The sequence below is a fragment of the Lactuca sativa genome, chromosome 4, assembly GCF_002870075.4.
Source record: "Lactuca sativa cultivar Salinas chromosome 4, Lsat_Salinas_v11, whole genome shotgun sequence".
NCBI classification, from domain to species: domain Eukaryota; kingdom Viridiplantae; phylum Streptophyta; class Magnoliopsida; order Asterales; family Asteraceae; genus Lactuca; species Lactuca sativa.
In genome coordinates, this window is record NC_056626.2 from 49,590,770 (window position 1) to 49,612,302 (window position 21,533).

Here is a 21,533-nt window from a genome sequence, read left to right on the forward strand (position 1 = left end):
CCTTAGTATTAATAGGATTCAACAGTGAAACGAAGCATATAGTTGGAGAGATAAAACTACCTATCTATATCAAATAGGTAAACTCTAAGTAACGATTTTGTGTTATTAATTCGTTGTCTTCCTACAATGTTATATTAGGTAGGCCCTCGATCCATGACATGAAAGCAGTACCATCAACATATCATCAACGCGTCTAAAAGTCTACCCCTTGGGGGACAGTGAAGATTATCGGTGATAAACAAGAGTCTAAAGAATGATATAAAACCTCAATGAAGCCCTACATAGTACCGAGAAAAGCATATCAATTAAAGCAAATGGAATGAGATGTATTAGAAGCAGAAGAACAAGATATAAAAGAAGTTCCCTTAAATCTTGAGGATCCCGACGCCAAAGTACTTCTAGGATTCTCAATACTTGAGGAAATTGAGCAAGACCTATAATGTTATATTAGGTAGGCCCTGGATCCATGACATGAAAGCAATACCATCGACATACCACCAATGTGTCAAATGCCTACCCCTTGGGGGATAGTGAAGATTATCGGTGATAAAAAAGAGTCCAAAAAATGATATAAAACCTTAATGAAGCCCTACACAGTACAGAGAAAAGCATATCAATTAAAGCAAATGGCACACGACGTATTAGAAGCAGAAGAACAAGATATAAAAGAAGTTCCCTTAAATCTTGTGGATCCCGATGCTAAAGTACTTATATGATCCTCAATACCTGAGGAAATTGAGCAAGACCTAGTGAAGTTCCAAAAGGATAGAAAAAGACTTTCGCATGGAAACACAAAGATATGACAGGTATAAGCAAAGAAATTATAACTCGCAAGATCAATATATATCCTTCTTTCAGACCTATATTTCAAAAGAGAAGGAAGTTCGAACCTAACAGGAACCAAATCGTCCAAGAGGAAGTTGAAAAACTTCTTAAGATAAGAATGATTAAAGAATTCAAATTCACAAGGTGGTTGGCCAACGTGGTGGTAGTACAAAAGAAGAACAGAAAATGGCGGGTATGTGTGGACTACATGAATCTTAATAAGGTTTGATCTAAGGATCATTTCCTTTTGCCACATATCAACTCTATAATAGATGCCACAGCATGCCATGAATTAATAACATTCATGGATGCCTCTTCTGGGTTCCAACAAATACAAATGGAACCATCTGATCAAGAAGATGTTGCCTTCATAACCCCTACATGTATATATTACTATATTGCTATGCCTATAGGATTAAAAAATGCAGGTGGAACATATCAAATATTAGTACATTTTATGTTCAAATACAAATGGGGGGGGGGGGGGGCACCATGGAAGTATACATTGATGATATGGTGGTCAAATCCAAAAAAGTTGAAGATCAACTCAGGGATCTTGAAGAGGCTTTCAACATATTAGGTGAATACAACATGAAGCTAAACCCATCTAACTGCCACTTAAGAATGAAGGAAAGCAAGTTCCTTGGTTACATGGTCACTAAGAGGGGAATGCGAGCAAGTCTGGAGCAGATCAAATCCAAAGTCAATCTAAAATCCCCAACTTCAACCAAGGATATTTAAAGATTGACAGGAAGAGTGGCAGCTTTGAATAGATTCATCTAAGATCCTCGGAGAGGTATTCTGTTGATATCTTGAAGAGAAACAAGAAGTTTGAATGGAACAAAGAACATGAAGATGGCTTCCAAGAACTTAGAATATATTTAAGTTCAACATTGTTGTTGGTGAAAGCACTATATGGGGAACCACTCCTCTTTTATCTTTCAGTTTCATCCAATGTCACGAGTGCAGTCCTGGCCAAGGATCTTATGGAGATCAACATCATATTTACTATGTAAGTAAAGGTCTCTTGGATCTTGAAACCATGTACTCTCACCTTGAAAAATTAATACTTGCACTAGTTACAACTTCTACCAAACTAAGACATTATTTCAAAACTCATAATATACACATCAAAACTAACTATCCTATCAAGAATGTCATGCAAAAATCGGAAATTTTAGGTAGAATGGCTAAGTGTTCAGTGAAGCTCAACATGTATGACATCAAATACGAGGCAAGATCGGCAATTAAGTCACAAGAATTAGCGGATTTTGTGGCTGATTTTAGTGATGACCTATAACATGTGGTAGAATTAGAAATTCAACGACTTCAGAAAGAAGAACACGTGGGGGGATGGATACTCTTTACAGATGAAGCATCCAACTTTAGAGGAACTTGCCTTGGGATCATACTAAAATTGCCACTTGGGGAGATCCTACCCTAGGAAGTTAGTTGTGAATTTGAAGCAATTAACAATGAAGCGGAATATGAAGCACTAATCATGGGGCTACAACTAGCTAATGATCTTCAGATCAAGAATCTAAAGGTATATGTCAATTCACTATCAATAACTGACCATTTCAATGGATCCTATGCAATCAAAGGTGTAAGATTAGCATTATACCTTCAAATAATTAAAACATTAGCCTCAGAATTTACAAATTTTAGTTTAAACCAAGTTCGCAGAGAAGATAATGCCAAAGCAGACACACTGGCCAATTTAGGATCTTCCCTCAAGATCCCACCAGAGACCAAGATCCTAATAGTTCACATAATAAGGGTCCTAATTTTAAAGATCCTGGTCCAAACATTTAGGATCTGCAACAACATATAAGATCCTGGATCCAAACCATCATAAAATACCTCTAGAATGGTACGATCCGGAAGAAAAGAGTGACCAAGCATTGAAAATGAGGGTCTCACTCTTTGTGACGATCCAAGGAGTATTATACAAGAAATCTATAGCAAGACCATATCTAAGGTGCTTAGAAGATCATGAAGCTATGGAAGTCTTAAACGATATATATGAATGGGATTATGGAAACCACATTGGGGGCATATCTTTATGTTCCAAAGTATTAGGAAAATGATACTATTGGCTAACCATGAAAAAATATGCCTTCTTACATGCTCAGAAGTGTGATGCTTGCCAAAGACATAACAATGTCCTTCATCAACCAGCAGAACCTCTACACCCCATCATTTCTCCTTAGCCATTCATGAAATGGGGGATGGACATCGTCGGCAAATTGACTAAGGCACAGGGTGGAGAAGTTTTCATGCCGACTGTGATAGATTACTTTTCAAAATGGATCGAAGCTGAGGCTTTTGTTCAAGTTAGGGATAAAAAAGTAGTCTCATTCATCAAACGGAATATCCCGACTAGATTCGGGATCCCGACAGAAATCATATGTGACAATGGATCTTAGTTCATTAGAAAAAACTTGGTACTTTTGCACTAGTAAGGGAATCAAGATGATAATGTCCAACCCAGTTCTCCCTCAAGCTAACGGACATGCATAATCCAGTAACAAGACAATAGTTAACAACCTAAAAATGAGACTAGATTAAAAGAAAAGGAAATGGGTTGAAGAACATCCCTTCGTATCTATGGCTAGATAGAACTACAATAAAGGTGGAAACAAGTCAAACCCAATACTCCTTGGTGTTTGGGGCAGAAGTCGTGATTCCAGCTGAAGTGGTGATTCCGATGGCAAGATACCAACTCTAGACTCAAGATAATAACAATAGGATCTTGGCTCAGGATCTTGACATGATTGATGAACTAAGGGAACTCGCCAAGATCCGTATCGCTGCCCATCAACAAAGGATTGCCAAAACTTATAATAAAAATATAAAGATCAGAAGATTCCAAGTAGGTGACTTGGTCCTCAGAAAGGCCTTTCAAAATGACAAGGATTCTAAGGAAGGTAAACTGGAACCCTAGTGGGAAGGACCCTATCTCATTGATTCAGAAGCAAAAAAGGGACATATTAGATGTCTACTCTAGAATGAAGTATCTTGTCAAGATCCTAGAATGCTATACACCTCAAAGCATACTTCATGTAAGTTAAGTTCATCACACTCCATTACAACAAATTCAAGGTACACACCTACTCCTTACCCTCACTTTTTCCTTTTGATTGTTTTTTTTCTCAAGATCATTATTGAATTAACCATCGGAGGGGGGTTAGCCAAGCTAACTCCAACCCTAAGCTAACTTTCTCAAAATGTAGAGACTTAAAGATTTTGGAAACAACGAATAGAGATTGATCATCTCTCCTGCGATTAAGGGTACTTAATAGCCTCTAAGGTTTAAATAGTTAATGACCTCTTTCATTCCCGTTTGGGTTTCCACACCCACTTGGAAGCACGATATCTAAATATGGAATGTGGATAAGGGGATCATTTCATGCTTTAGTGACTTGGAAACCCTCTTTTATCATCTTAACATATGTTAAGATCCTAAGTGTTAATCTACGGTTTATAACATTATCATATTATCTTATGATTTGGGATCTTCCCCAGTATAATCTAAGCTGGGATCTTCCCCAGTATAATATTGATGGGTTTTGAGCATTCTAACACTTCCTAAGTGTACATGCAACCCTAATAACCTTGGATCTATGTTTTTCTAATAATCATGCAAAGTTGTTTTCCAAGGTTATGAACCTATCTAGCATACATGGGGTACAATTTTCTTTGTATAAAAGATAGAACTACATACCTTGTTGTTGAAAGTGTTCCTTAAAACCTTGTGAGCCTAGCACCTCAAGTGTGATGCCTTAAATGCTTCACACAACACCAAATGCAAAGAATAAACTTGAGAGAATACTCTAACACATGCAAAATCGGCCAAGCCCTCTTATTTCTTAGTGTAGCCAATTTCGGGGAGAGTTATATTGCTTATATAGTGTGTTGCATTAGGTAAACCCTAATGTTCCATGACTCTTCATTTCTTGATTCATGGGTTAACTCCATGGAGCATCTTATGGGTGGAACCCAACTTAATAATACATGGAGAATCTTAGTCCACTATATAAGATATGGAAGATTTACTTAATTTACTCGTATATCTAATTAGTAATCTTTTGATCACTTAATTAACTCTAAATTAATTCTTGATCAAAACTAATTAAATAATATTATTAATATATTAGAACTTATAATATATTAATAAACCATATGTGTTATTTCTCTCATTTAGTTTATCCAATTGCATGGTGCCATGCAACCTAAATGGACCATGCCGGGTCGGGTCAAGTACTTAGCAGAAATAGTTATGGACTTAGACACCTTATCCGACAGTCTCCCACTTGGATAAGTCTAATAACTATCACAGTAATACTTCAGGAACCAATCAGCAACCGTAGCTCTTTCAAGGTCTCTCGGAACTGAGAAGATGTTGATACGCCATTTAAAATAAGTGATCATATAATCCTCTGTTCTAGATATCAGCCGGACAATTACATGGAACAATGTCTTACTTATTGTCCAGCAGTTTGTTTCCCGATTCCCGATTTGTTTGACAAAGAACTTAATTGAACACATTAACTTAGTTCTGACCGGGCCCGGTACAAAGGTCAAAACAAAATCATCGAGGGGCCCAGATATCAGCTTCTAATCCAAGAAGGAACAGATAAACTTCGACTCATATGTTTGTTCTACTACTAGTTGAATTATACACAAAAGCACGTTTTATAACATCGAGTTACCAATGTGTTTTCGTACAATCAATGCATAATCAATTCATAGGCAACAAATCATATCTCTAGGTTTGAAGACCTATATGATATTACCGTCTCACGATCACTCGAGATAAAATTCCATGAAGTGATTCCAGTGAGCATGGGTTGATTCCAATACTCAGAACTTATGAGCACTCATGAAGTGTTTTCTTATATCCTGACACCTACAACCAACTTCATGATAGTCTTACTTCATATCTACTTCCTGTTGGATAAGGTGTCTAAGTCCATAACTTATTTGGTATATACTTGACCCGACCCGGCATGGTCCATTTGGGTTGCATCTCATCCGAACTATTTATGGATAATTTTATGAGAGTTATACACATATGTTTATTAATATATTATAAGTTATAATATATTAATATGAAGTTATGTTATTTAATTAGTATTAGTCTTAAATTAATTATGAATTAATTTAGAGATTAAAAGGAAGACTAATTAGATTATGGGCTATTGGTTTTATATGGTGTGGGCTAACACTCATTTGTTAATGGGATAGGCTTTGATGGAAGTCCATGGATGATCCATGGAGCTTTTAACCCATGGATCCTTGGAAAGGAAAAGTCATGGGTTATTAGGGTTTCACCCTAATCATGTACACTATATAAGCATGCTTATGTTGCATGAAATAGCCACTAGTGTGACAAGGGAAACTAGTGAACTAGTGTGTGTGTGCTTGTGTGTGGCCGAAAATACAAGTGTGTATTCTCTCTCAAAGTTTTCCAAGAGTTTGTGGTGTTTTGTGATTCCATTTGAGGCATTCACACTATTGGTGCTTGGCCCTCAAACTCCTCAAGAACCAAACTCATCTAAAAGGTATGTAATCTCTTCTAACTCTTTTATGTTGAAATGTTCCCCATGCCATGTTAGATAGGTTATAAACCTTGGAAAATTATTATTTTGCATGTATTTAGACAAACATAGATCCAAGGTTTATTAGGGTTGCATGCACACTTAGGAAGTGTTAGATTGCTCAAAACCCAACAGTGGTATCAGAGCCTAGGCTTGCTTGTTTGAATACTTGATGCAAATTGCTGAAAATCGAGGATTTTATGCTGTCTGCACAGCTGACTCACCGAGTCCATGAAGGGACTCGACGAGTCCAAGGCAAAACTCATCCAACTCGGCGAGTTGGTTCATGCACTCGACGAGTTGGACCCCCAGACAGCATATCTTCGAGTTTTGGTGTTGGAATTGGTCTAGAATCATTACCTTAAACTGTTTTGGACTCATAAAACCTATTTTTGATGTGGTAATGATGATGGTGGACCAATTTCAAAGTTATAATCAAAATTCCATGATTTTATGTGTTCATATAATTCTTGAAATTTTGATGATCATGTTCATGTTCTTATGAATTTAGAAGATGATAGGAATTATTTGCTGAATTGTTTAGAATTAATTCTTGATCATTTATGTGTTTTAATGGAGTCCATAATTTGTCCTCAAGTTATGGATATCCAAAGGTCACTTTTATTTAACACACACTTAAAACACACAAGTTACATGAAAATGAAGAGTCTTCATTTTTATGAACCTTTAATTCATAAGTTATGAAATGAAAAGTCTTGGATGGTTACAAAAGATGAAGAGTCTTGTCCTTAAGTTATGGAGGTTCAAGAGTCACTTCATTAATAAATATATAAATAAAGTGTAAGCTTAATTAATTCCATAAGTTATAAAATAAAGAAAAGTAATTCTATTATTAGTTTAAAGTCTTCCATAACTTGTCCTCAAGTTATGGAACTTGAAGAGTTTTTGGATGAAAACTACTTTAAACACATAAATCATGGAATTAATTAGTTTTGAATAGTTTCAAAACTTGCCCTCAAGTTTTGGAATTTGGAAAAGTTTCACACACTTTAATAAACTTTAATTCCAACACTTAGAATTTTAAAAGTTAAAATTCAACACTTATACTATTTATAACATTAATAGTTAATTATATATATGTATAAGAACAAGTCGTTTTACCGTTAGTGTTCCTGCCCAATTGATTCTCAACTTCCTATTTAAATTCCTTAAACCTTTCGAAAGTCTCTGAGTTATGCTTGATTAAGTAGACATATCCATATCTACTATAATCATCAGTAAAAGTCAAATAATAACGATTAGCATCCCTTGTGGCATGGTTGAATGGTCCACAAACATCCGTGTGTACAAGGTCCAACAAACCTTCACCCCTCTCACAAGAACCTGTGAAGGGTGACTTTGTCATTTTTCCATGATTCTCAACTATCATCTGACTTTAGGTCAAATGACTCCAAGACTACATCCTTTTGGAGTTGGCCTATACGTTTCCTTCTTATATGTCCAAGACGACAATGCCATAATGATGATTTATCCAAGTTATTATTATGAAGAGAATCAATACACAAAACATTATTTCCTAAGTTCTCAACCATAGATACAGTTTCATACACACCATCACAAGACAATGCTTTAAAATAAAGAATATTATTAAAGAAAGCATTAATCGAACCAACTTCATTATCAAATGAAAAGGTAAAACCTTGTTTATACAATGCATGAAAGGAAATAATATTTCTTGCCATTTCTGGTGAATAACAACATTTATTCAAATCTAAACTAAACCCACTACTTAGCGATAAAGTATAAACTCCAATCTTGGTGACAGGTGAAGCTTTCCTGTTTCCCATTATCAAGTTTATTCTTCCTCTTAGTCCCTGTAGATCAGAACATATATGAGTACCACAACAGGTATCAAGGACCCATGAGTTAGAATGGGTGAGTTATTAGATAAGATAGTGTAAATACCTGCATGGTTGGGTTTGACTTTCCCATCCTTCACATCTTGCTGGTACTTTGGGTAGTTCCGCTTCCAATGTGCCTTTTCATGGCAATAGAAGCATTCAGCCTCTTTTGGGTCAGAAGAAGGAGTGATGAAACCTTTCTTGGTTCCACTTGAAGAAGAGCCATCAAGGGTCCTAGCCTTGGTACCCTTCGAAGAACTCTTTCTCTTCTTCCCTCGTCCTTTCACGATTGCCAAGATAGGGGCGGAGTTGGTAGGAGTAGGAGTAGTAACAACTGCCTTACCCTTAAGACCACTTTCCGCGGTCTTTAAGAGTCCTTGAAGTTTGCTGAGAGTGACCTCTTCCTTGTTCATGTGGTATGTCATGTGGAATTGATCATAACATGAAGGTAAGGAGTGCAAAATGATATCTATTGCTAGCTCCTCAGGGAAGTTCACATTAAGCTTCAGCAAGCAGTCCACAAATCTTTGCATTTTCTGCATGTGGGCCGTGATGGGTTCACCATCCTTCATTCGGGTTATTATCATGGAGGAGATGATTTCATACCTCTCTTGTCTTGCAATTTGATGGTATATTTCCATCAAATCTTGGTGCATTTCAAAAGGGTAGAAGTCCTCGTAGGACTTTTGGAGGTCGGCTATCATAGTGGCCATCATGATGCATGCCACCTTGGTGGCATCCCTTTCATGTGCCCTATAGTCAGCGATCTCTTGAGGAGTAGCAACTGTCTCATCAATCTCCTTAAGCTCCTTTATCGAGGACATATTCTTTGTCCTCGTAGCGGGTAATCATTCGGATGTTTCTAATCCATTCATTAAAGTTGGATCCATCAAAAGTGACTTTCCCACACAAGTTCATTAGAGAAAAGGAGCCATTAGGATTAGAGCCAGAAGCAGCAGTGTTTGCAGACATCTGAAAAGAAGAAAAGTTTAGTTTAGAAATAGAGATAGTCCTTAATAAAACACCCAAATTTAGTATTAAGGCTAGGACCCAATCACAATATATTATACTTAGAAGAGGTATGCCGTAATCTAAGTAATAACATATTTGAAAGGTAGGTGAATGACGATTCACCAATTTCCACCAAAGCCGAAATATTAAAAAAATATTTAATTTGGTTCTTAGAAACTCCTAGATTCTTTTGAGATTCAATGAACTTTTCAAAGGCATGTTTCAATCTCGAGTGTGCCCTCCAAGTTTTGTGACTGCGATGCCGAGGATCACAAAATGAGGTGTGAAGTAACCATGCAAATTACTTGGCACCCTTAATGTATTACCCCTCAATCGATGTGTCAGTTAACCACACACGCTCCATCAATACTATGATAAACATTAAGTCACCCTTTACCTACCTTGTTAAATTCAAGTTAGTGTGCCGGTTAACCACACACGCTCCACTAACGACTTAGACAAAGTGTAAAGTGTAATTTCATGGATTGGCACCTTATTCACATTTTTCCTAAAGTAACTAAGATTGGGAATTTAATAAAACATTTAGTTACTTTATAATTATCATTATACTTTTAATGAGAATTTATAAGACCTTGTCCTACCCGTTCGGCTAACGACCCTCCACCAGTCAAGCAAGCGGTGGGTGAGAGTGGACACCCATTAAGTTGCCATTTTATAGGCAACAACCTTATACCCACCTTATAGACTGGCTTCGTGAATGAGGCGTACTAGCGGTAAGACGACTTTGATCTTATACATACATACATACATACCTATATATATATATATATATATATATATATATATATATATATATATATTATTAAATTATAATATAATAAGTATAAGGGTTGGAACTAAAGTTTTAATCAAGACTATACTTGTTCCAAAACTTGAGGGCAAGTTTTGTAAACTTTCAAAACTTTTCATTTCTTGTAACTTATGAGTTAATTAGAGTATTAAAAATGAAGACTCTTCATTTTTATAACCCATGTGTTCTTTTAATGGTTTTAAAAACAAAGTGACTTTTGGTTTTCCATAACTTGAGGACAAGTTATGGACTCCATTAAAACACATAGTGATCATGAATTAATCTACCACATATGTTACAAACAATTCCTATGATCATCTAAACATCATAAGATCAAGAACATGAATATGGACACTTTCATTAATCAAAAATTACACTTAAAACTTTTTATTTTTTGATAATTGTCATTGTAAATGGATTAACATGAACATTACACCATCTAAAACAAGTTTTCAAGTACCAAAACAGTTTAGGGTAATGTTTCTAGTCCATTTCCAGCAACAAAAGTCGAAAACCTGCATTCTGAGGCTCCTACTCGTCGAGTGCATGAACCTACTCGGCGAGTAGGATGAATTTACACATGAACTCGGCGAGTCCCCCCATGGACTCGGCGATTTCATCAGGCAGATTGCACAATATCGACTTTTTTCAACAATTTTGCACAAATAACAAACAAACAAGCCTAGGCTCTGATACCACTGATGGGGTTTGAGCATTCTAACACTTCCTAAGTGTACATGAAACCCTAATAACCTTGGATCTATGTTTGTCTAATAATCATGCAAAGTTGTTTTCCAAGGTTATGAACCTATCTAGCATACATGGGGTACAATTTTCTTTGTATAAAAGATAGAACTACATACCTTGTTGTTGAAAGTGTTCCTTGAAACCTTGTGAGCCTAGCACCTCAAGTGTGATGCCTCAAATGCTTCACACAACACCAAATGCAAAGAATAAACTTGAGAGAATACTCTAACACATGCAAAATCGGCCAAGCCCTCTTATTTCCTAGTGTAGCCGATTTTGAGGAGAGTTATATTGCTTATATAGTGTGTTGCATTAGGTAAACCCTAATGTTCCATGACTCTTCATTTCTTGATCCATGGGTTACCTCCATGGAGCATCTTATGGGTCGAACCCAACTTGATAATCCATGGATCATCTTAGTCCACTATATAAGATATGGAAGATTTACTTAATCTACCCATATATCTAATTAGTTATCTTTTGATCACTTAATTAATTCTAAACTAATTCTTGATCAAAACTAATTAAATAATATTATTAATATATTAGAACTTATAATATATTAATAAACCATATGTGTTATTTCTCTCATTTAGTTTATCCAATTGCATGGTGCCATGCAACCAAATGGACCATGTCGGGTCGGGTCAAGTACTTACCAGAAATAGTTATGGACTTAGACACCTTATCCAACAAATATAAGTCGGGATCTTCCCCAATATAATGTAAGTTGGGATCTTCCCCATTATAATTTGAGTTGGGATCTTCTGTAGTATAATATGAGTTAGAATCTTCCCTAATACAGTCTAAGTAGGGATTTTCCCCAGTATAATCTAAGTTGGGATTTTACCCAAGAATGTATTTTTAGGGATCCTCCCTAATTCAAGTCTCAAGATTTTTAAAGAATTCTGAAGAAGAGTTCAAAAAAGACAATTGAAATTCTGGTTGAAGTTTAAGGAAGAGAATTTAAAAGCTATCACCAGTATCTATCTATCCTTATCTTCTAATCTATGTTTACTAAAACACTACGCTTGAAGTTATCCCTAAAATAAGAGAAAGTTATCTTTAATAGTTCCTTTTATTCCAAAGATTCTCCTACAACTCTTAAGACTTTTTAAATAAATTTTATCTCTGGCAAACCTTAGGATCCCAAATATTTCAAGATCCTGATCAAAATACTGTCTATATTAGATTTTAAGATCCGAATAAATTTTCTAAAAGCTAAAATCTTAGTCAAATCTACTTTGAACCTATATATTTCTACAACCAAACCATTCACACAGATTAAATAATAAAACATAAAGCATAGAAATTAAAAGGATTGCCCACCAACCAACTAAAATATTAAATTGTTTACAAACAAAATTTAAAGATTGTTTTTAACTTATAAAACCTAAATACTACCCAAGGTTTGATCACCACCTGCTGGAGTTACCGCCTCCTCCTCCTTCTTCTCTTCCTCTTCTCCATCCTTCTTTTTCTCCACTGGCCCCACCGGATCCCTATTGACATTAATTGGCTTTCCAGTTAAGTTGGCCAAGGCGTCATGCCAACCAGCCACGTTCCAAGATCCCGCATCTCTTTTCTACATGTCGTCCGCCATCTTGATCTTCGCCTCCCAAACAGCTTCGGCGCTACTGCTCTTAAGCTCAATGATCGCGTCCTTAATCACCTGGGTATGCTCCTCTTCCTTCTCTTCCTTCTCCTTGCTTAACTTTTCTACCCTCATCAAGAGATCATTGTTAGTTTCCTGATAGATCTTCTCCTGCTTCTTCAAGGTGCGCTCCGCCTCCTCAGCCCTAAGCCTCAGATCTTCAGTAAATCGGGAGACATGATCTAAAACTTAAGAGAGATCATAATTAGTAAACTAAAATCAATTAAAAAAAGAACTCAAAGATGATTAAGGTTTGTAAGAAGGAGATTGGCTTCTTTATAGCCTGTTTTACCCCTAGGCTCTCCATGCTAAGATGAAACATCCCAAAGTTACAAGCCAAAAATTTCGTTTGAAAACATACTAAAACCATAATATTCAAATATCACATAGGAAAACCATAAGTCATGTATCTCAAGATATCATAAAATATGTCTCATATCACAAAAAATGTCAAATATCAGAGTCTAACTCCCAGGCTAAAACTGTGGTAGGTGCCATGCCATCATCCCGAGCCATTCCCTTCGCTAGCTGAAGTACCTGTAACTAAAACTGAAACTGTAAGCACAAAGCTTAGTGAGCTCCCCTAAACTACCGCATACCATACAATAACATATATAGCACATACTGGGTCGTTCCCACTGCATCGAACCAAAGTCCGGAACTGACTAGGGCCTCGCCCTCTGCATCGGACCGAGGTCCGGACCTAACTGGGGCCTTGCCCCATGCATCAGACCGAAGTCCAGAACTAACTAGGGCCTTGCTCACTGCATCGGACCGAACTCCAGAACTAACTAGGGCCTTGCCCACTGCATCAGATCGAAGTCCGAAACTAACTAGGGCCTTGCGCACTACATCGGACCGAAGTCCGGAACAGACTAAACATAGAATAACATAATCATGGCATATAACAATAACACATATACTGAATATTGCATCAGACCACAGTCTGGAACACATAACACATAGCCATGCCTGAATCACAAAGACATCAAACATACTGCACTACTTCTCGGGACCACCCCGACATCGGACCGCAGTCCGGAACTACTGCTATTTAAACGGGTAAACGGGTCGGCATTGTGGTCGTAGAACCGTTCCTACTGGAAGGAAACTCACCTCGTAAGGCTGATTGTTGGAATGCTGAGCGGGAAATGTCTGACTACTGCTCCGGTAACTCCTCGGCTACAATTCCCATAAAGACACTTAGTCAAACACTGATACTAATCTTAGGGTAAAGTGGCTATTTTACCCCTGGCCAAAGTCCTTATCCTGGTCAAAGTCAACTGCCATTTGACCTGACTCGCCGAGTTGGGTCGCCAACTCGCCGAGTCCCTATCCTCTCTTCTATTCCCCAACCTGACTCTACTCGTCGAGTTTAGCAAAGACTCGGCGAGTCCTCCTTCAATAATAACATCAAGTCAACCTTCATCTGACTCGCCGAGTTGTATGAACAACTCGTCGAGTCCTCCTTCATCATATGAACACGTCCAGTCTACGACTCGCTTAGTTGTATGAACAACTCACCGAGTCTGATCTTGTGGGTAAGAAGATTGCCTTAGACTCACCAAGTGTGTTCTTTCACTCGTTGAGTCCCATGATTTCCATATTATGGCTATGCCTTAATACGTCGAAACACTCCTTGGGACCTTTCTAAACCTCTGCTAATACTCAATTAGGCTCCTTTGAACCACAACAGATTGGGGACTCAAGCCCCGGACTCTCCGAGTTGCAAGAACAACTCGTCGAGTCGACCATTGTCCAATTCTAAAGCTCGATTTCTGCTGTACAACTCTTTCCCAAAAGGTAGATCTGGGCTTCCAAGGTCGATCTAACACGTAAAGTTATGAACTTTACGTGCATGCATGGAAGTATAAGCTTTAAGGACCCAAAAAGAGGTCCAAAGAGGTAAATGGGCTAATATGGTCATAAGGCTTGCATCTTTATCCCATGAACTCGGTTCAAGAGTTTAGATCTTAAGGTGAATCGACTTGGGACGTCCAAGTCTTAAGGATCAAGCTTATTGACCCCAAAACTCCAAAAAGGGGCAAAGGAGAAAATCTATAAAACCACAAGTCAAGTTTTGAGCTTGATTACCTGAAAGTGAAAAGGAACTGATGTTGCTTCTGGATTTAGTCCTTCTTCCTTCCAACTCTTCTACTAGATACGCAAATACACCAAAAACCCTCCAAGTCACTAAAAAGCTTAAGTTTGCCAAAAGGGAATTAGGGTTTCGAAAGTAATGCTCTGGAGGTGATGGAGGCTGGACCTGGAGCTCATAATGTTGTTTAAATAGGATGCAAACCCTTTAATTAGGGTTTCATCCAGACTGGCCTACTCATCGAGTCCAAGAGCAGACATGGCGAGTAGATTACTTAAACCCGCGTCCCAACCTCGCATCTACTCGACGAGTCAGGGCTGCCACTCGTCGAGTCAATAATTCAAATGGCATAAACGAAGATCAAATACGTACTAGAAACGAGCGTTACATAAGATCGAGGATCTCAGATGGTTTTCTCTTCCTAGATCTATGGGTTTTTATGGTTATATCAACCAAAGCCTTTTTTGGAGGTAAAGAAGAGGAATTCTTTTTCCTTTTTTGACCACGAGTTGACCACTAGACATGGCCTCCTTAAGCTCAGAAAGGGCAAGCGAGCGTTGGAACATGTAGCCTTGGATCCTAAAAATTACAAAGGATCTTCGTAAGTTCCAGATCCTCAAAATAGAATAAATGAATAGAGGATCCTTACCGATAAACATTGGGAGACTGGTGCATGAACTTTCTTGAAAACTAGACTGTTCAAACTTGAATGATTTTTCAACTTTAGGCAAAGCGAGAAAGCTCTTGATCTTCTCTCTAGTCTCTTCAGGGGTAGGAACAAGTTCTTCAAACTTAGTGACTGCATAAAATCGAAAAAAATAAGAAATTTTGAATTTTAGGATCCTTAACAAAATAAATCAAATCCTACCCTTTTTGACCTAGTTCATTGGCAGAAGATCACCATTGGAGATAGACTCTTGTTTCATAAAGAAAATTTTTTCTTTCCAAGCACCATCATTTTGTTTTGATTTCAAAATTAGATGTGGTTTGTTGGTTTTAACCTTGAACAGGAAACGAGAAGATCCAAAAGTTTGAAGATCATAAACATGGGTTAGTTTAGCCAAACCCATGTCAAGACCCTTGGACTGATTCAATCGATCAATCTAAAAAAGGACCTTCCAGAGCGCATACATGGTTTGGATATCAGAGATTTTGTTTACCTCAAAAAATTCAGAAACGACACTGGAGAAAGGATAGATCAAATCTAAGGAGAAGGGATACTCGGGGAAGCAAACCTAAGTAGGGGAAACAAAATCCGATTACGCGTGAGCATCGAAAAGTTTGAAAATAGTATCACCAGGAAAAACCCCACTCATTTTCGAAGATTCAATGTGGTCGTTGTCAAAAGAATATGTCTCCTAATACTTCAGGATTTTTTGATTAACAAAATCCACATAAAAAGGGCAAGGATGCTTGTGCGCGAACGAAGTATCTTTTTACCCGTGTATCAAAAAAAGAAAGCAGGAGAATTAAGAGAGAAGGAGGCACGAGATTTACCTTAAAGACGGTTGTTAATGCTTGAGAGAAATGACATGACATGATAATCCTTCCCAATGAATGGATAAAATTTTATCCGTTAGAGTTTAAATTTCAAAATCTTTATCTTAATTTAATTATAAAATGAATTATACTCTTTAAATATTTGAAATTAAGTCAAACATTTTACAAGTATAATTTGGGGGGAATTGTTAAGAGTCAAGATCCTGAAACATGTCCAGGATCTCGAATCTTAAAGTGGAGTCAGGTGTTTTAAGAAGTTAAGATCCTACATATTACCAATATTATTTCCTAACAATATTAATGAATATATTTCTTGTTTATTATTCACATGTGTAGAAATAGTAAACACAAGACGCATCTATACTGAAGAATCACTCCGGTCAAAGATTAAATTCTAGAGTCACCAAGCCAAGGCAACATACAGAGGCTTGTTCAACAGGATCTCGAAAATATCTAACATCTAGTTAGTCAAACTAGGATATAAATACACATGTATAAATCACACAATAGATACCGATAACAACCGAATCACTTGTACTCATATTCTCAAACACATTTCTGTAATTTACATTTCGATTAATAAGATTAAACAAAGCAGATGATTGTTATCGACTACCAATATTTTATGTCGGAGATTCTAGCAAGGATCAAAGGCTTTATTTGTAAAATCATTTGTGTCACTTTCTTTTCATTTTCAAATTCTCATTGATTGCAACACCAGAACCTCTCATACAATTTGGTTGATATTTCTTAAATCATTTTTTACCAAAACAATTATAGGTTGACTATATGCAACAAAATCGAAAAGATTGAATTCGCCTTAAGAATGGGTTATGGATTGGATTGATTTTGTGGTGGAGTTAATCCGAGTTGCATGGTATAAAATGGAAACAATGTGAAAATAATTGAATTTTTAAAAAAGCGGGAAGAAATTAAAAGGAGAGAGAGAGAGAGAGAGAGAGAGAGAGAGAGAGATGAAATCTAATTGTCACGACCGAGAAACAACTTTATCAAAAAGATTTGTCGCATTTGTATCTGTAACTGCAAAAATCCGAGCGTTCCAAAAAGCCTAATTATGTTACACAACGGATAATAAATAGCTTCCAAATACCTTCTAACACTTCTGTATAATCAGAAACCGAGAACCAGATCAACCACTTTGCATAACAAGAAAATTTTGGAATAACCAAACTCCACCATCTAGCAATTTGGATCATAAGATCTTTGAGCCACATGACCTGCATGCAAAGAATAAATGAGAAACATCATCTGGAACCACATTCACAAATAGGATACAACAATGAAGAAATATTCACACTCCGATGGACTAAGCTTACTCCTTCTCTAGTAAACACTAAAAGAAAATCTTAATTTTAATTTCTTTTTTACCATTAGTCTCTTACGCATCATACTGAAGAATCACTCCAGTCAAAGCTTAAAATCTGGAGTCACCAAGCCAAGGCAACATGCAAGCGCTTTTTTAACAGGATCTCGAGAATATCTGACATCTAGTTACTCAAACTATGCTATAAATACACATGTATAATCACACAACAGATACCGATAACAACCGAATCACTAGTACTAATATTCTCAAACCCATTTCTGTAATTTACATTTCGATTAATCAGATTAAACAAAGCAGATGATCATTATCAACCCCGAATATTTTATGTCAGAGATCCTAGCAAGGATAAAGGGCTTTCTTTGTAAATCATTCATGTCACTTTCTTTTCATTTTCAAATTCTCATTGATTGCAACACCACAGCCTCTCATAAACTTTGGTTGATATTTTTTTACCAAAACAATTATAGGTTGACTTTATGCAACAAAATTGAAAGGATTGAATTCGGCTTAAGAATGGGTTATGCATTTGATTGATTTTGTAGTGGAGTTAATCCGAGTTGCGCTTTGTGACATAGGCTTGAGCTCTGTGACATAGGCTTGAGCTCTGTGACATAGGCTTGAGCTCGTTTAGGCTCGCGAGCCTAATTGAGCTTTGTGACATAGGCTTGAGCTCGAGCTCGTTTAATAAACAAGCTTAATATTAAGCTCGAGCTCGGCTCGGGATCGTTTAAAATCGGTTTTGAGTCGAGCTTTTAACGATCCGATCTCGAGTAGCTCGCGAGTAACTTGGCTCGTTTGCACCCCTAAACAAGAGAGAGAGAGAGAGAGAGAGAGAGAGAGAAAGAGAGATGTGGAATCTAATTGCCACGTCCGCCCCTCTATCAGGGACGACGTGTGCTATAGCCACAATGAGAAATCATAGTGCATATCATGCTCGCTTCCTGTAGTCTTTTTATTTTTTAAATGGTAGATTTTATCACAAAAAAGTCTAACAAACACATAGACAACCAACAAAACAATCAAATAATAGTCGGAATTTTGAAACCATTCAACCAAGTTTATGTCTTTTCTATTTTTAGAATTACACCATAAAAAGACCAGTAAGAACTTTATCAAAAAGAATTGTCACATTTACATTTATAATTGTAAATACCTGAGCGTTCCTAAAAACCCAAATATACCACCACAACGAAGAAGAAATAGCTTCCAAATAACTCCTAACACCTCCCTATAATCATAAACCGAGAACCAGATCAACCACTTTGCATAACAAATTTTTTTTGGAATAACCAAACTCCACCGTCTAGCCATTTGGATCATAAGATCTTTGAGCCACATGACGTGCAAAGAACAAATGAGAAAGATCATGCGGAACCACATCACAAATAGGATACAACAATGAAGAAATATCCACACCCCGATGGTCTAAGTAGGGACGGACGCAGGAACACATAGTAGGTGTTGCCGGGATGAATAGGTGTTGCCGATACATGGAAAACAGTTAAAAAAATCAAAAAATCAAAAATTTTAACACTGCGCCCAGAAAAGTTAGGGGTTGCCGGTGCCACACCGGGAACCCCTTAAAACTGTCCCTGGGTCTAAGCCTACTCCTTCTGGTAAATCCGAAAAGAAAATCTTAATTTTAATTTCTTTTTTACTATTAGTCTCTTACACAAAATATGATAATTGGTTTTTTTTTACTATTTTAATTTATTATTTGAACGAAATTAATTTATGCGGTTACGTTTTTGTTGTACCATTGTTTTTTTTTTGTTTTTTTTTTTTACCATTATACGTAAAATAATTTTTATTGGTATGAAAAAACTAAAATTATAGTAATACATAACTGGATAACTTTTTTAAAAGATGTGGGGTTACGTTAGGACAAAAAATAATTTTGTTAGGGACATTAGTACGAACTTTCAAACGGGCAGCAGTTGACTCCATAATTTAAGTCTTTAACTGTTTTCTTCAAAGAATTTCCACTGCTTTGCCTTTACCCACCATCTCCACTGTTATATAAGACCCGACACAGATATCATCTATCCACCATTCCACCTTCACTTCTACTTTCGAAACAATTAAAAATGGTGTTCCAAAGATCAATCGTCGACCAAGTTTCTGGCTGGCTCGCTGTCTACAACGACGGTTTTGTTGATCGGACATGGACAGGACCACCGCAATTCAAGTTCATGTCTGATCCCGTCCCACCGCACCACAATTTCATCAATGGCGTTGCAACCCATGATCTCTTCACCCATCCAGATTCGGATCTTCGCGTCAGGGTTTATCTCCCGGAGATACCCGATTCCGGAAAGCTTCCCATAATCCTACACTTTCATGGTGGAGGATTTTGCATCAGCCAGGCGGATTGGTTCATGTACTATAATACCTATACTCGTCTTGCACGTGAAGCTGGAGCTATCGTTGTCAGCACCTACCTCCGTCTTGCACCGGAGCACCGCCTCCCTGCCGCCATAGATGACGCCTACTCCACCCTTCTCTGGCTCCAAGATTTGGCCGACGGAAAAGTACACCAACCATGGCTGTCTTCTCATGGAGACTTCAACCGTGTTTTCCTCATTGGAGACAGCTCCGGCGGGAACATTGTCCATCAGGTGGCCAAAAGGGCAGCCGGAGAAAACCTCTATCCACTGAGACTCGCCGGAGCGATCCCCATCCACCCGGGGTTTCTCAGGTCAGTGAAAAGCAAGTCGGAGTTGGAAAAACCCGAGTCTCCGTTTCTGACTCTGGACATGTTGTATAAGTTTCTGAAACTGGGGTTGCCGATGGGAAGCACCAGAGACCACCCGATAACATGTCCGATGGGAGAGGTGCTGCAGGGAGTGGATTTGCCGCCGTATCTTCTGTGTGTGGCGGAGGAGGACTTGGTGATAGATACGGAGATGGAGTTTTACGAAGAGATGAAGAAAGCTGGGAAGAAGGTTGAGTTGTTTGTGAGTAATGGAATTGGACATAGCTTTTATCTGAATAAGATCGCCATTGATCTGGACCCAAAAACCTCCGAGGAAACTCGTAAACTGATCCAAGGGATCTCCCACTTCATTGGAAACCACTAATTAAATTGTTATATAGTATGGATGCATATATTATGTTTCTCTCTCATAGTGAATAAAATTCAGTTTTAATAATTAATCTAGTCATTTGGACCACTTTTGAAGTTTAGTCTCTTAATTAAGAGTTTAAGACCTTGATATTCCTTATTCCATTTTAATATATTTATTCCATTTTAAATATATTGAAAGTCCATCTACAATTAATATATATATATATATATATATATATATATATATATATATATATATATATATATATATATATATATATATATATATATATCAAAAAGTAATAATATAATATGATTAGCCACTTGCATTGTTTGAAAGACTTGCAACAGTTGAAACAAGAATGTGTACGTGGCATGTAAAATTTATTATGTGTTATTGCAAAAAAAAAAATGAAAGAAAACGATGTGGACACTCTAATAATTAGTTTGGTTGTCTGACATTGATATCAATTAATCTTTTTACATGATGGTTGGAATCACAGAAGACCTTTCTATGAAAAAAAAGTTTTAATCGGGTATTTAAACTAAATGATAATAATATAATCTTCTCATCGTGTTTATTAATATCAAATTCTATCAAAATTAGCAAGCAAAAAGAACTACACAAATATCCCGAATGGGCTCATTTTGATGGTATTTAACTCAATAAAAATTCTAATAACATTATGGTAGCCTTATACAAATAGGATAGGGGAGTTAATAAGGTCGATAGTATCTTCTCTATCATAGCATATGGAACTGATTTCTTCAAAGACCTTCCACAAAGCTAAATAATAACAGATAATAATAAAAATAGAAATAAGTGAAAAAAATTGATATCCCCAATTCCAAAGTTCATCCTTAACTGCAACACTTGTTTCTTTAGATAGCGTCTATTAAATGGTATAAGATGAGACACAACGGAACAAAGACTCTTAAGAGGGTATTTGGCATGGATAAGACAAAAACAATAAATAATTTTGATCAAATCGAATGAAATTAATTTC

At 36.9% G+C, this 21,533-nt stretch overlaps 1 protein-coding gene across 1 annotated transcript; it reads left to right on the plus strand.

Moving 5' to 3' along the window:
* The first annotated feature begins 19,489 nt into the window (after nt 1-19,489).
* LOC128133190 (probable carboxylesterase 17) lies at nt 19,490-20,632 on the plus strand. Its single transcript, XM_052770218.1, has one exon. It carries the CDS (start codon nt 19,547-19,549, stop codon nt 20,537-20,539), a length of 993 nt encoding a protein of 330 aa, XP_052626178.1. The 5' UTR covers nt 19,490-19,546; the 3' UTR covers nt 20,540-20,632.
* Nucleotides 20,633-21,533: the final 901 nt, after the last annotated feature.